The 13,317-nt window shown below is 40.7% G+C and overlaps 1 protein-coding gene across 2 annotated transcripts in view; it reads right to left on the bottom strand.

The window, feature by feature from the left end:
* Positions 1–605: 605 nt before the first annotated feature.
* The window catches only part of LOC106809206 (twitchin-like), a 77,527-nt gene continuing 64,815 nt past the window's right edge, over positions 606–13,317 (bottom strand). For both annotated transcript variants that reach the window (XM_014812203.1, XM_014812202.1), the window contains 18 exons: positions 13,086–13,224; positions 12,424–12,623; positions 11,996–12,148; positions 11,663–11,708; positions 11,291–11,368; positions 10,384–10,586; positions 9,287–9,553; positions 8,355–8,533; positions 6,620–6,751; positions 6,107–6,271; positions 5,594–5,765; positions 4,900–5,182; positions 4,268–4,457; positions 3,811–3,886; positions 3,430–3,579; positions 3,085–3,184; positions 2,654–2,798; positions 606–2,331 (listed from right to left, as the gene is read on the bottom strand). In XM_014812203.1, coding sequence (XP_014667689.1) covers positions 2,667–2,798; positions 3,085–3,184; positions 3,430–3,579; positions 3,811–3,886; positions 4,268–4,457; positions 4,900–5,182; positions 5,594–5,765; positions 6,107–6,271; positions 6,620–6,751; positions 8,355–8,533; positions 9,287–9,553; positions 10,384–10,586; positions 11,291–11,368; positions 11,663–11,708; positions 11,996–12,148; positions 12,424–12,623; positions 13,086–13,224 — 2,665 coding nt within the window. In that variant the 3' untranslated portion in view covers positions 606–2,331; positions 2,654–2,666. The remainder of the gene's footprint in view (positions 2,332–2,653; positions 2,799–3,084; positions 3,185–3,429; positions 3,580–3,810; positions 3,887–4,267; positions 4,458–4,899; positions 5,183–5,593; positions 5,766–6,106; positions 6,272–6,619; positions 6,752–8,354; positions 8,534–9,286; positions 9,554–10,383; positions 10,587–11,290; positions 11,369–11,662; positions 11,709–11,995; positions 12,149–12,423; positions 12,624–13,085; positions 13,225–13,317) is intronic.

Consider the following 13,317-nt stretch of genomic DNA (forward strand, 5'->3'; position numbering starts at 1 on the left):
ACATGGTTATCAATCTTTAAATTGACTACGTCACGAATTTTCTATGGTAAAATTTGTAAAATGTTTGTTGCCATTTTTTTTACATTAAAAGTAAGAACTAACGGGACTAAACGTATCGTCAAATTCTTACCTGATAAGATTGTTTCTCAACTAGTTAAAAACCTGGACGATTTGATATTAGTGTTCCTGACATTAATTGCTTTCTATGGGCTATGTATGCGTCACGAGTGTATGTTCACATCGAACAATATAGTAAAATAAGAAGTATAATGCAGCAATTTAACCATAAAAAGTGAACAAAATTACTTATATTTTGTGAAAAAATGGATTTTTTTTTTACTATTTACGGTGACGTAATCACTTTAAGTGTCGTCCTCGTAGACTCGTAAATGCACTTTTTTGGTAAAAAATACATCTATATTGATAGACACCAGAGTTTTTATATTGCGGCGTCATTTTTAGCAGCCGAGGTATTGCGTAAATTAGTACTAGGTATGTTAATGTTTTCAAAAATTGGGTTTACAAATCTAAAACGGCACGAAAATACACAACTTGACGATGTCGTGTGTATTGTTTCACAGGTGGAAAACAAAGGTAAGAAAATATGGGAGGGGTTACATAGAAATACAGTTTTATTTTTGTTTTCAACTCTACATTCACAACCACAGCAGAATCCATTGCAAATAAGATGCAAGCAAAATATAATGGCTATTAAAAATCACTGACAAATATGGCAAAATACCTGCTCCAGTTTTTAAATGCATCGAGTTTTATAACCACATCCATATACAACTTTCCACTTCGGCAGCATCATCAGCTGCAAACCAAGACGACTGTTTCGGGGCATCTTTGCAGAACAGTCTTTCTATCTTGGCGCCCCAGCAGCGATATATCCCGTCGCCACCAGCTGCAGAATGTGATCAGTTCTATATACGCTACTAAACACACTGATTTCATTTCCATATGATGAATTAGGGCAACAGATCGCTAATAAAAACCACTTGCTGCGACAGTGTATATAGTATTATAAATACGCGGTGTTATAAATTTACAAGCAATAAATAAAATTGAAGTAAACTATTCGGTATACTATAGAGATGTAGGTGCATTGCCATATTCGCAGTTAGCTCTGGGTACATTTGATCGAGAATTCAATAAATTATCACTGCTGCAATAAACTCAATATGTAGCAGAAAACAAAGTCCATAATTTGTGTAAAATGACTAGCAAATACTACACGATAAGCATAGCTGACTTCTTAATAATTAAGATATGCTTTGGCACAGTTTTTTTGCACCGTTCCAAACGATCTTTTTTTCAAAAAATTGTCACGTCGGCGTTTTCAGACAGCAGTTCTACAATCCTTTGTAAAAAACGGGAAAAATACACAGCATCTGGCTGCACGACTAGTTTCCGCTCATCGAGTTTTCTTCTAGCTGCAAGTTTTTACTCCTTTCAAATCGCTGCTGGCATGTACGTGTCTTGAAACAGGGAAAATGCAAACGGCACAGCAGAAAACGCGAGGGAGATGCTCACATTTTCGCAAGCAACAAAGCAGCCTGCTATAGCCCACTAACAAAATCGGTCAATCACAATCAGAAATTACAATCACCCTAAATCCTGGCTAGCAGGTTTAAACACATGTAGGAGACAACACAAAACGCCTATAGTCACAGTATATGTGGTTTCCTCTAGCTTTCTACTAGCGTGCTGCTACAAACGTGAGGTGAATATACTGCCACTGCGTTCACCAAAAAGGTGTTGGGGCCGATAGACTAGATTCGCAATTTTCAGCAGTCCTGTTGAACAGCGACACTGGGCCATAGTCTTCTCATCAGAAATTACAATTACAGTCCGAGAGAATGCAGTACTAGACCTAGACCACAGTTAAAGCAACACACACTGTCTATAAACCCAATAGCACAAATACGCAAACGCTACAAAGCCTGCAAGCGAATTTTACTGGATTATTCAGAAATACTTTTTGTTTTACGCTTTAAAAACTTCAGCTATTTTCAAGTCGATAGCATTTCAGGGTAGCACTATCACTATCTGTGAGGGATCTGCCCAGTTGTACCCTTGAATGAATGATACCATCAAAAACCTGCGACATCATTCCGGAACAACGCAAGATGTCCTAGCAGATACCTAGTGAAGACTAGCCATGCCTATTCTAATTAACAGAATTCTAGCGTAAAAATACAACAGCAGATGTGACTAAACTAGCGACAAAACGACTGGTATCCCGATCGACTGGTTCACGAGCAGCGGCGGCTCTTGTCCTTGAGGCTTTACACAACAATGTACATCTCATCGAGGTCATCCGACAACCTGAAAGACATCCATGCAGAGCTAAATACAACGTGACCATTACACGTATACGTAACGTAGGGCTTTGCCAGACTACGTTAAAACCACACTGTCAATGAATCGTGAAAGGGATACGTTTTTACTAATATTTTACTGCTTACTACTTATAACTGGTAAACAAAATAAACTAATCCATAATATGCGGTGAATTCAAAATTTCCCATGACAATAAAGCTGGCAATTCAATAGTTATTCTTATATGGCCACTTGCTAACAGCAAAGACTACGAAAAAAATGTAGAATAAACGAAAAGCATATTTTATGCCATCATTGTGTCACCTACCTTTTTACAGACATTAATCGAAGCCAGACATGACACTATCTACACTGGAGGCACGTGTGAGTGAGCCAAAGGCATGTAGAAGGTCATAATTTCTTGTAGCAGACTCTTTGCGACAAAGGTTGTACTCTTGTGCAAAGATTCGCAGCTGAAAATTGTGCAAACAAACAATTAGTTTGGCAACTAATGCAAACTTAATTGACTTAATTTGAAGCTTGAAATGTATATATATATAAATAAATAAATAAATATATATATATATATATATGTATAGAGAGAGAGAGAGAGAGATTTCTCATCCACGAACAAGGCATTATTCTCGGTCATTCCACAATAACATTGCCTCTGTTACTGTACACTAAAGATGATGGCCCGACTGTCTTCCATTTGTATAATATGTCTACTCTACCTATGGACTGCAATTTGACGCCTACCTTATTAGTGAAAAAGGAGGTGGACTCGCGTTGTCTGGTCATGACATCTGTCACCTGCATCCAGCGATGTTCCAAGCACTCTTCTACTGTTAAGCGCTTCCTATTTTTTAAAAGCAAGATAGAACATCGGTAACACCTGGCAAATGCTTCTCCTAATTATCATTACTTCGTCACTAACCATAAATCATGCGGAAAGACGCTGCACGTTCCCGATGCAAAATAATTATTGTAATAACATATATGGGTTACAATTCTAATAACTATTTTTAATAAATATAACGGCATTTCATTACAGAATTGGTAGGAGCTCGCCGTCCTGTTATCGTAATGTCACGTGTCACTTACATTGGATTCCTTCTCAGCAGCTGCTGCACAAATCGGAAGGCTTCCTGTGTGACGTTCCTGTAAAAATCTCTGTAGTCGTAGCGTACGAATGAGATGTTGTCCATCGTCTCTCTGTCATCCTCACCGAGGAACGGCGACACACCACTCAGCCTGTGAAGAATGCACAAGTAGCTTAGCATAAACTTAATGCAATTTTCTGTTTAGACAGTCTATGTCTACATTTAGTCAGTTTACTATTAGAGTCTACTATTTACACATTTTATGTCTAGACAGTCAGCAACATAACAATAACATACAATATTTGTTTGGTGTGCTAACATATGCGTGAAATTTGCATAAAACTGATGTAGTAATGAATAGAACAACTAGAGTTCAACTCACATTATAAATGCCAGCACGCCAACTCCCCACACATCTGCCTGCAAACTGACTGCCTCATAGTTTGCTACTTCTGGCGCTGGAAGACGAAAATACACAGCGATATTTACACGTTAAAAAGTCTTACAGATGCATTTAATTTTCTCTTATAATAAAATATAATAGACGGCTCTTATAATAGACGGCTTAATTTTCTCTTATAATAAAAAGAAGAAAGTATATATCAATTCATACTCCTGAATATGAGTAATAGATCAAGCTAAGTCTAGGATCAATCCCAAAGCTGAATGCTATACTGAAACATGAGGGAGGAAATTCAATATGTATACTCATCCATTACTACAAGATATCGTTACAGCAGGAATGTATAACTTTACGATGTTTTACTTCTGACAACGGCCCCCCCCCCGAATTCTAACTCGTATACAACAGTCGCCACAGTTGGCTTCACACGACATACCCATGAACTCCAGCGGGCAGTCACTATCGATATCCTCGTCACCGAGGGTCGGTTCCCTCAGGGTGCGCGCCGATCCAAAGTCGGCAAGCTTGATGGTGTGGAGACGTCTGCTAACCATCATGATGTTGTCTGGCTGCAGGTCGAGGTGCACGATGCCGTGGTACTGCAGGTACTGCAGAGCGTCCAGCAGCTGCAACAGAAGCCAGTTAAATAAAATAAAAAGAATGAAATAAAAAGGAAGAAGAGGCGAGGCATCCCGCTAACCTATCAGGTGTCCACAGGATCCCCACATAATAAAATAAAAAATGAAGAGAGGATAGAAGCTGCACATGTCAGGCTGAAGCACGACATGTCCCGCGTATAGCTTAATAATTCACTGCTTTCATATATCAGTTGTATAGCCAAACTTGGACTGATGGCTGGTGCACGACACGTTCCTTATACAGCTTAATAATTCACTTCGTTATCATTTTGCTGATGATGTTCCCACGACAGGATCGGCAGAGGCAAACGAAATAAAAAGGAAGAAAAAAGACGAGGCATCCCGCTCACCTATCTGACGACGTTTCTTCGACAGGATTAACCAGATCAGCAGTAGCCGAAATAAAAAACCAAAGAGAGACGAGTCTGACCTGTCTGACGATCTTCGCGACAAGCTCCTCCGTGTACTCGTCGTGCCAGCATAAACACTTGAGCAGCTCTCCGCCCTCGAGCTTGTCGAGCACGAGCACGGCGTAGTCGTCGGTGAGGAACGCCTCGTGAAGCCGCACGACGTTGCCGTGGCTCAGCCTCCGCATCGCTTCGAACTCCCGCAGCACGATCGCGCGCGTCCCCGCCGTGTACGGGAAGATCTTCGCGGCGCGATGCGTCTGGTCGCGGCTGTCGATGCACTTGTGCACGGCGCAGAAGCGGCCCCTGGTGGAGAGACGGCGAGGACGGGTTAGCGGGGTCGCCGTAGCGATGGGCAATGGCATTCTGCTGATCGCACAAACTACTCTCGTTTACTATGCTTACGAAGACGATGAATATCAATTGAAAATAATTGATATATAATAAGACTAATATATGATATTAATGGATAATATATTTTAATATTGTTAAATATTATTTCAATAATTATTGTTCATGCAACTTGTTACGTTGACTATGCATTGGCTTTGCTTCACGCGCTGAAGAATAATCGGCGTCTGAGGATGGCATTTACGAGAGCTCATTGCCAGAAACAAACCCAGTCTTAACACTAGTCTTTACGTCTAACTTTTTCTCATAGAATTGAGCCATTTTTTGATTTTTCACACATCACGATGTGGAGAAAAATTGACGTACACGAAGATGTTTTCTCTGAACACGTAGTTGTTCTCTGGGTCAGCCTCCTGCAGCGGCACAGGAGTGAACTCCGTGTCGTAGGCGACCGTCGTCATGCCACTCAAGCTCTTCCTGTGCATGGCTTCCTTAATCAGATGAGCCTTAGACCTCTCTATTTTCAGCTTTGGCTCACCTACAGACAGAGAATGGTTCACGTTAGTTGCATTCTGTGCCTCTAGAAGGGTATTGAAATGATGCCATTGGTGCTCTAGCATGAGTTTACCTATACAGTATAGTGTCTTAAATTATCATTCATATACACAACAGTAAAAGCAAAGATAGTGAAGCTGTGCAGTGTATCGGCACGTGTGTGTGTGTGTGTGTGTGTGTGTGTGTGTGTGTGCGCGCTCGCGCACGCGCGCGTGTGTGCACGTGAGTGCATGCCCGTGTGCAAGTGAATGTTAGTGTGTACGTTTGCATACGTGTTCATAAGTGCATATGAGTGATGGTAAGCAATGCTATGATCTGACGAACCTGGCATTGGAGTTCTCATTTCTATAGAGGAGAAGCTGTAGGGACCGTAACCAAACTGGTTCTTGGCACAAGAGCGGAACCTGTAGGGTGTGTTCGGAATAAGGCCGGTCACCACTGTGAACTCTTCCTCTACCGTATCCGATGCCATCGTCCATCTCTCCTCACCTGCAGTAATATCTGACATAATAATACGATAAAAATACAGGTACAGTATGGTTAAAATTCAGGTACAATATGGTTACAATTCAGGTACAGTATGGTTAAAATTCGTGCTCTATCAACAACGAACTTGATAGCAACACAAACAAGTTAACTATATTTAAGAAAATCATGGAATATTAAAATAATTAATACTATTATACATTTACTATTGAACATAATTCTAATTATACAGAAAGAACATACCCGTGCATTATCACTGCAGATATAACACACAAATAGCGATGATCATTACGAAAATGTACAGTCCCCATTGTCAGGGGTAACTGAAGAGAAGACAACTAAGTTACATACGAGGTTTCCTATAGTCCACTCTGTATGTTTGTATATCCGAGTTTCCATCGAATTTCGGTGCATCCCACTCGAGGAAAGCTTCGTTAGGTGCAATCTGCACCACTTGTGGCCTAGATGGCATATCTGGTGTCTCTGTAATTACACAATCACGCAATCTATAAATCGCTTACACTTGAGGTACACCAATGTAAAAGCATGGAATGTGGTTAACCATAGTATACATATAGAAGCGTGTAAACTTGGTACGTGTTTTTGTGTGTTTACGCTATTGTTGTGTTTTTACTAGGGGTGCACCGGAACTTGGATCCCCAATTTGTCAAAGTTCCGGTTCCGGCCGGAACCCTTCAGGAACAGTCGGCCGGAACCAGAACTTTTTCCTAATTTCATTTCTGCTACAAGCGTCATCAAGATCAAAAGATCAGTCACTGAATGTAGTTGAGCGTCAATAGAGTCAACTTGCTGACAATATAGTGTTAACAACTTCACACTATTCTGCCCAGAAAACGTTTGCCACTTGAACATCGGCTAACTAACTGAACTGAACCTAACTGATGTTAGGTGATTCACGAGATTTTCTTTTAAAATAAAATACTCTTAGAGCCACAGGAATGGCATCTGTTTGTTAGTTGAAAATAATCGACTAAAACCATACTACCAGGGATACTGCAACATGCAGGTTTTGCCACACAATTCGCTCGCGAATAAGATGCCAGAATTATGCACTGTAAGAAGATGATTCATACACCTAACAACCATCCTGTAATTAGAACTTTGTAGCTTTGAGAACAATGAGAAGAATGTAGAATGTGAACATGTAGACAATGAGAACATGTATATAATGAGAACATGAGACATGAGAACATGAGAACATGAGACATGAGAACATGAGACATGAGAACATGAGAACATGAGAACATGAGAACATGTGACACAATGAGAACATGAGACATAATGAGAACATGTAGAACAATGAGCATTGTCTTACTCGCCAGAGTGATGTGCCTGCTAATAATATTTCGTTCAGGCCGAGTGAGTTTGCGCAATACGGGGCCAATTAAAACTGTCAAGTTTATTCCCAGCTTAAGTTCCGGTTCCGGCCAGGTAGTTCCGGCCGGAACTTTTTTCAAGTTCCAGCTGGTTCTAGTTCCGGCCGGAACTTAAAAAGTTGGATCCGGTGCACCCATAGTTTTTACATGGTGACTTCAAATCCGGCATTCAAACTTTCCACCGAAATCTTATTGGCTCACGTGTTTTTCACTGCATATGAAGTGCGTTATAGACTTAGAAGATGTGCAATGCTGATACGGTGATTATAGTCTACGATATGTGTTAGTAAATAATTACGCGGCACATGAAAAGGATAATGTAATCAATTACATTATTATCGTGGTTACTGAAGCTGATAAGGTCTATGTCTCCCTGGGTACTGCCGGAACGTACCCTGAGTACGTACCCTGGTAACTATCTGATATGGTTAGGGTTAGGGTTAGGGTTAGGGTTAGGGTTAGGGTTAGGGAGTAGGCGAGGTACGGTCCGGCATATTAGATAGTTACCAGGGTACGTTCCGGCAGTACCCAGGGAGACATAGACCCTATCAGCGTTACTGAAGGGCAGCAGATTTCTTCATAGCTTCAATATATCATATATTCATCAAAAATATATTCAATATATATATAAGAAAATACAATCAAAGACATATTCATCAAGCTCTATCTAGTGGAAGAATTCTGCCTACCTCCTAGTCTCAGCCTGGCCCAGCACGTGGATTCGCCAAAGCTGTTGCGAGCAACAACCTTGTAAACTCCAGCTGCGAACTGTGTTGGATGAGGCATCAGGAGAGTAGCAACGCCATCTATTGTCAGATTTATGTCTAAGTCTTGTCCACCCATCGACAGCCTTTCGTCATTACGGTACCTGATGTGTGAGAAAAGAAACAGTATGAACCTATTATTCTGACAGACAAGATATACTTAAGATGTAACATATGTATCTGAATCAAATCCCTTTTCACACATCTGTAGTAACATCGCTGACAATGATGACTAATGTTCGTGTCTGTCAGTCCTATATATCTATCCGTCCATCCATCCATGAATTAGAAACATAATGTCAAGGGGGAGGGGGTCTATTGACCAAAGAAATATTGCCATACGTAGACAATGCCAGAGATGATATTGTTACAAATAGTAATTGCCCAGGGTATATTGCCATAACGAATATTGTTCAGGGGGATATTGCCAGAAAAGGACATTGCCCAAAGGGACATTGCCATAAACAGAGATAGTCCAGAAGATTAATTCCATAAACATGTATTCTCCAGGGAATTAGTACCACAAACAAATGATATGAAGAGGAATATTAACCGGTAAGAAAACAGATAGATATGAAACCGAATGAGCCATACCAACATGAAGCCCTAGCACTACACTATCTTCCTACACTTATATACATTCTTACTTCTGTCTACACTCTGCTTCTCCACAACATGCAATGCTGAGCGAGGGAGACTACACAGAACTATGCACCAACTACACGTCCACCCTCTATATATATATCACCTACTATGTATATATATATATATATATATGTCAACTACTATATATATGTCAACTACTATATATATGTCACCTACTACATACACCACCCTCGTCTCACTCACTCACTCACCACGACACGTTTGGCAGCGGGTTGCCGACGACGACACACTTGAGCGTCACGGCGACGTTCGCGCGGAACGACGTGTCGTGCAGCTTCTCGCGGAAGACGGGCGCGTGTCCCTCGCCGTGCAGCCGCCGCCGCATCGCGAGGTTGGAGATCTGCACGCGCGTCGACACGCCGCGGTCGTCCTCCGCCTCGTCCTGAATGTCGAGGATGCGGCGGCGCTCGTGCACGGACGGACGCGCCTTCTCGCTGTACAGGCCCTTCGAGTGCCACCTGCGATTCACGCAAAAAGCACGGGTTAGCGATACTATAAGGTAATAGTATAGTCTAGTTCTAGTAGTGGGTTAGTTCTTTCTAGTAGTCTAGTTCTGGGTTAGCGAACTGCGCATCCCTTCCACAAGTACCTTCCCTACCCACTCAGAAGTTCTATCTCTAAGGAGTTCTATAGTCTTCTTCTATAAGTACCTTCTCTTGTAAGAAGTTCTATCTCCAGGAGTTCTATAGTCTTCTATATGTACCTTCTCCTATAAGTATTTCTATCTCTAAAGAGTACTATAGTCGTCTTCTATATGTATAAGTACTTTCTAGGTACATACATGTGCCCACACACCAGAATCAGTGTTACCCACAAACCTGTCTTGATCAGCACCCCCATTCATTCCTTCCCATGATGGAGAAGACTAAGCAGATGCATATTTGTTGTTTATTTATTGTCGTGTGACTATAGTTATTTAGAAATTCCCCGGTCATCATTCCCAGTCATCAGTTCATCAGGCCATCAGTTCAGTTCAGTTCAGTTCATCAGTTCAGTTCAGTTCAGTTCATCAGGCCATCAGTTCAGTTCAGTTCGGTTCAGTTTATCAGTTCATCAGGCCATCAGGCCATCAGTTCAGTTCAGTTCAGTTCAGTTCAGTTCAGTTCATCAGTTCATCAGGCCATCAGTTCATCAGTTCATCAGTTCATCAGTTCATCAGGCCATCAGTTCATCAGGCCATCAGTTCAGTTCAGTTCAGTTCATCAGTTCATCAGGCCATCAGTTCATCAGGCCATCAGTTCAGTTCAGTTCGGTTCAGTTCATCAGTTCATCATTCATCATCATTCACCTCCAGCTCCACATGGTGTCCTCCAGGTATCCACGCAGTCGGCTCGTGTACTGCGGGTCCTTCAGCTGCACGAGCGTCGTGTCGGGGCCGTGCGTGTACGCCGTAGACCAGGGGAAGTGCTTCAGCATGTAGCCGGCATTCTCACTCAGCTTCTGATCCAGGTCCCAGTGACCCGGCTCTACCCTCACACACGTCTTGTCCACCTACACACAGATCCTCATGATTATTATTATAATTATAATTACAGATATGCATCAATATTATTATAATAATTATAAGCATAACATATAACCATTATTATTATGATTGTGGTTATTATTATTATCATTATTATTGTTATTATTATTGTTGTAATCTGTATTTCTTGAATGACATTAACTTTATTAACTTTTTATGGTATTAATTTAACTTTGTGCAATGGTAAAGAGTGAAAATGCATTTGAGCAGCAGAAGGGGATATGTGGCAGACGCCTCCCACCACCTGATCATGACTACTACAATACTTGTATAGAATCCTTATCTATGGTTAGTAAGACAACATCATCAAGTGTATATTTAACAATTATTCGCCAAAGGCGAGGCGAATCTTGTTGAATAATCCCCGAGACAAACGGCGAATAATTGTTTTAGTATCATTGCCCGATATTTGGTACTTTTGGGGACAGCATTTTCTTTAAATTTGTCAATTTCGGCTTCCGTAACATTTACAAATCTAGCCGCCATTTTTGGCGCCACTACAATGTAAACCCTAGAGGTGATTATCGAAAAATAATCACCTAGGTCTCGACCAATCAGCGCGCAGGATTTCCTATAATCACTCGGGCGATGATACTAATAATTATTATTACTATTAATGCTATTTCTGATGCCATCGTCGTGCAGCTACAGATGTGTAGATGGTGCTTACCAAGTCCTTCCTCCTGTTCTGGAAGTTTCTAAGCTGCTCAGCATCCAACTTCTCCCCTCTGTCTGGACTCTTTAGACCCTGTGTATTCACAAACATAGATGCCACAATGTGATGAGATCAGGAGTGTACAATATAGATGAATAATCTATATCTAAAGATATAGATCACAAGATTATAGATAATGAATTTATAGATTATAGATTATAATCTATATTATACATGCCTGATGAGATGACATTAAAAGAAAGATAGTATACAGAGATAAACTTAGCCTCCCTAGTCGATTTTTCCAATATATATGCTTTTCTGGGGACGTACCATACATTCACGAGGTTTAATTTGCTGCTGTTGCGATTGTGCAATTATATTTACCCTAATGAAGGGATGTTCAGCTGCATCCTTCGCTGTCATACGCAGTCTGTGAGTGGAAACAACAACAACATTCTAGACTTTGCCACCAAAATGTACCAAGAAAATTATACAAATATATCAGAAGTAAGCCATAACTATTGTCATGGCCTTGTGCTTATTGTTTGCTTATTCTTGATTTCATTATATATCACACTTCTCAGGAATACATGCATGACGTAGTGACGTTGAGGGCATAGCACATAGACGTATATCAATATTACATATATAAAAACATTCTCCTTGCTAACTATGATAGAGAACGTGAAGATTCAATACAAATAAAAATATTCTCACTCTGGAGCATCAACAAGCAAACGGTTGATGAAGTCCTTAGCTTTGTCTGACACGTCCCTGAAAGCCTGAGGGTCAAAGTCCCAGTCAGCATGTTTGACATTGTTGATTGTGTCTCTGTCGCAATCTCCCAGGAATGGTGACAGTCCAGTCAACCTGTACATTAATTACACATGTACAAATATCTCACACGATATCGACAACTTTGATAGCCGCTCAATGTAATACTAATAGCAATATTTTCAAATTGTAGGAAGAAAACGCATTCTTTTAAATGCAAATCATTGCTATCATTGCGAATCATATCTAATATGATAATTACAGCAGTCAACCAATTTAAAATATAATTTTTTATGTTCTTTACGAACATTCCAAGACAGAGCGTAGTGAAAAGCATTCTGTAGTGAAAATTCTAGAACTTTCAAACTCACATGGCATACGCAATGGTTCCTATGCTCCACATGTCAGCCCCAGTCCCAATGTTGCGCCCAGTTAGTATCTCTGGGGCGACAAACTCTGGGTTGAAGCGGTCCACCTCTACTTTCTCTCCGGGTTTTAGTTGGCGAGCATTGCCAAAGTCTATCAACTTTAGTTCTGGTGAATCAGCATGGTGGAACATCAAGTTCTCAGGCTGCAAATAAAGGAGTACAGCTCATATACGCATCTGTGTGAATAATTTTTACGGCAGTTCTGTGTCACAATCGATGCAAGTTAATTTCACGAACTATTATCAACGAACTAATACACAATACAAACAATAATGGTAACACGACACCAATATAATTAGTAGATAGATTTTTGACATAGTGGCACTTGTTAGTTGCTATAATGAATTATCCAAACAGTTCCTGCTTGACAGGGGTATTTCCACTAATTAATTGTAAGAATTCTGCATTCTGTGAATTCTGTGTTTTTGGAAATATATGTCAGTGAGAATATTCCTAGCATCATAACATACTCTCACCTTTAAGTCGAGATGCACGTACATAGTGGTTGCTGTGCATGTATTTCCACTAATTAATGGTAAGAATTCTATGTGTTTTTAGATAAACATGTCAGTGAGATTATTCCTAGCATAGTGACGCACTCTCACCTTCAGGTCGAGGTGTACGTAGTGCTTGCTGTGCATGTATTTCACCGCATCCAGCAACTGCTTCAGGTACAGGGCCACTTCGTTCTCCGTGTAGCTGGGCTTGTCCGCCAGACGGTCAAACACGTTACCACCATCACAACTACAGCCACGGTCAAGGAACACACGAAATAATTCCACATCTTCGTTTTATTTTTTCTCCAAATGAATTTGTTCCAGTAAAATAGATTTTGAT

Source organism: Priapulus caudatus, unplaced genomic scaffold (assembly GCF_000485595.1).
Source record: "Priapulus caudatus unplaced genomic scaffold, Priapulus_caudatus-5.0.1 Scaffold337, whole genome shotgun sequence".
Taxonomy (NCBI): Eukaryota; Metazoa; Priapulida; class Priapulimorpha; order Priapulimorphida; family Priapulidae; genus Priapulus; species Priapulus caudatus.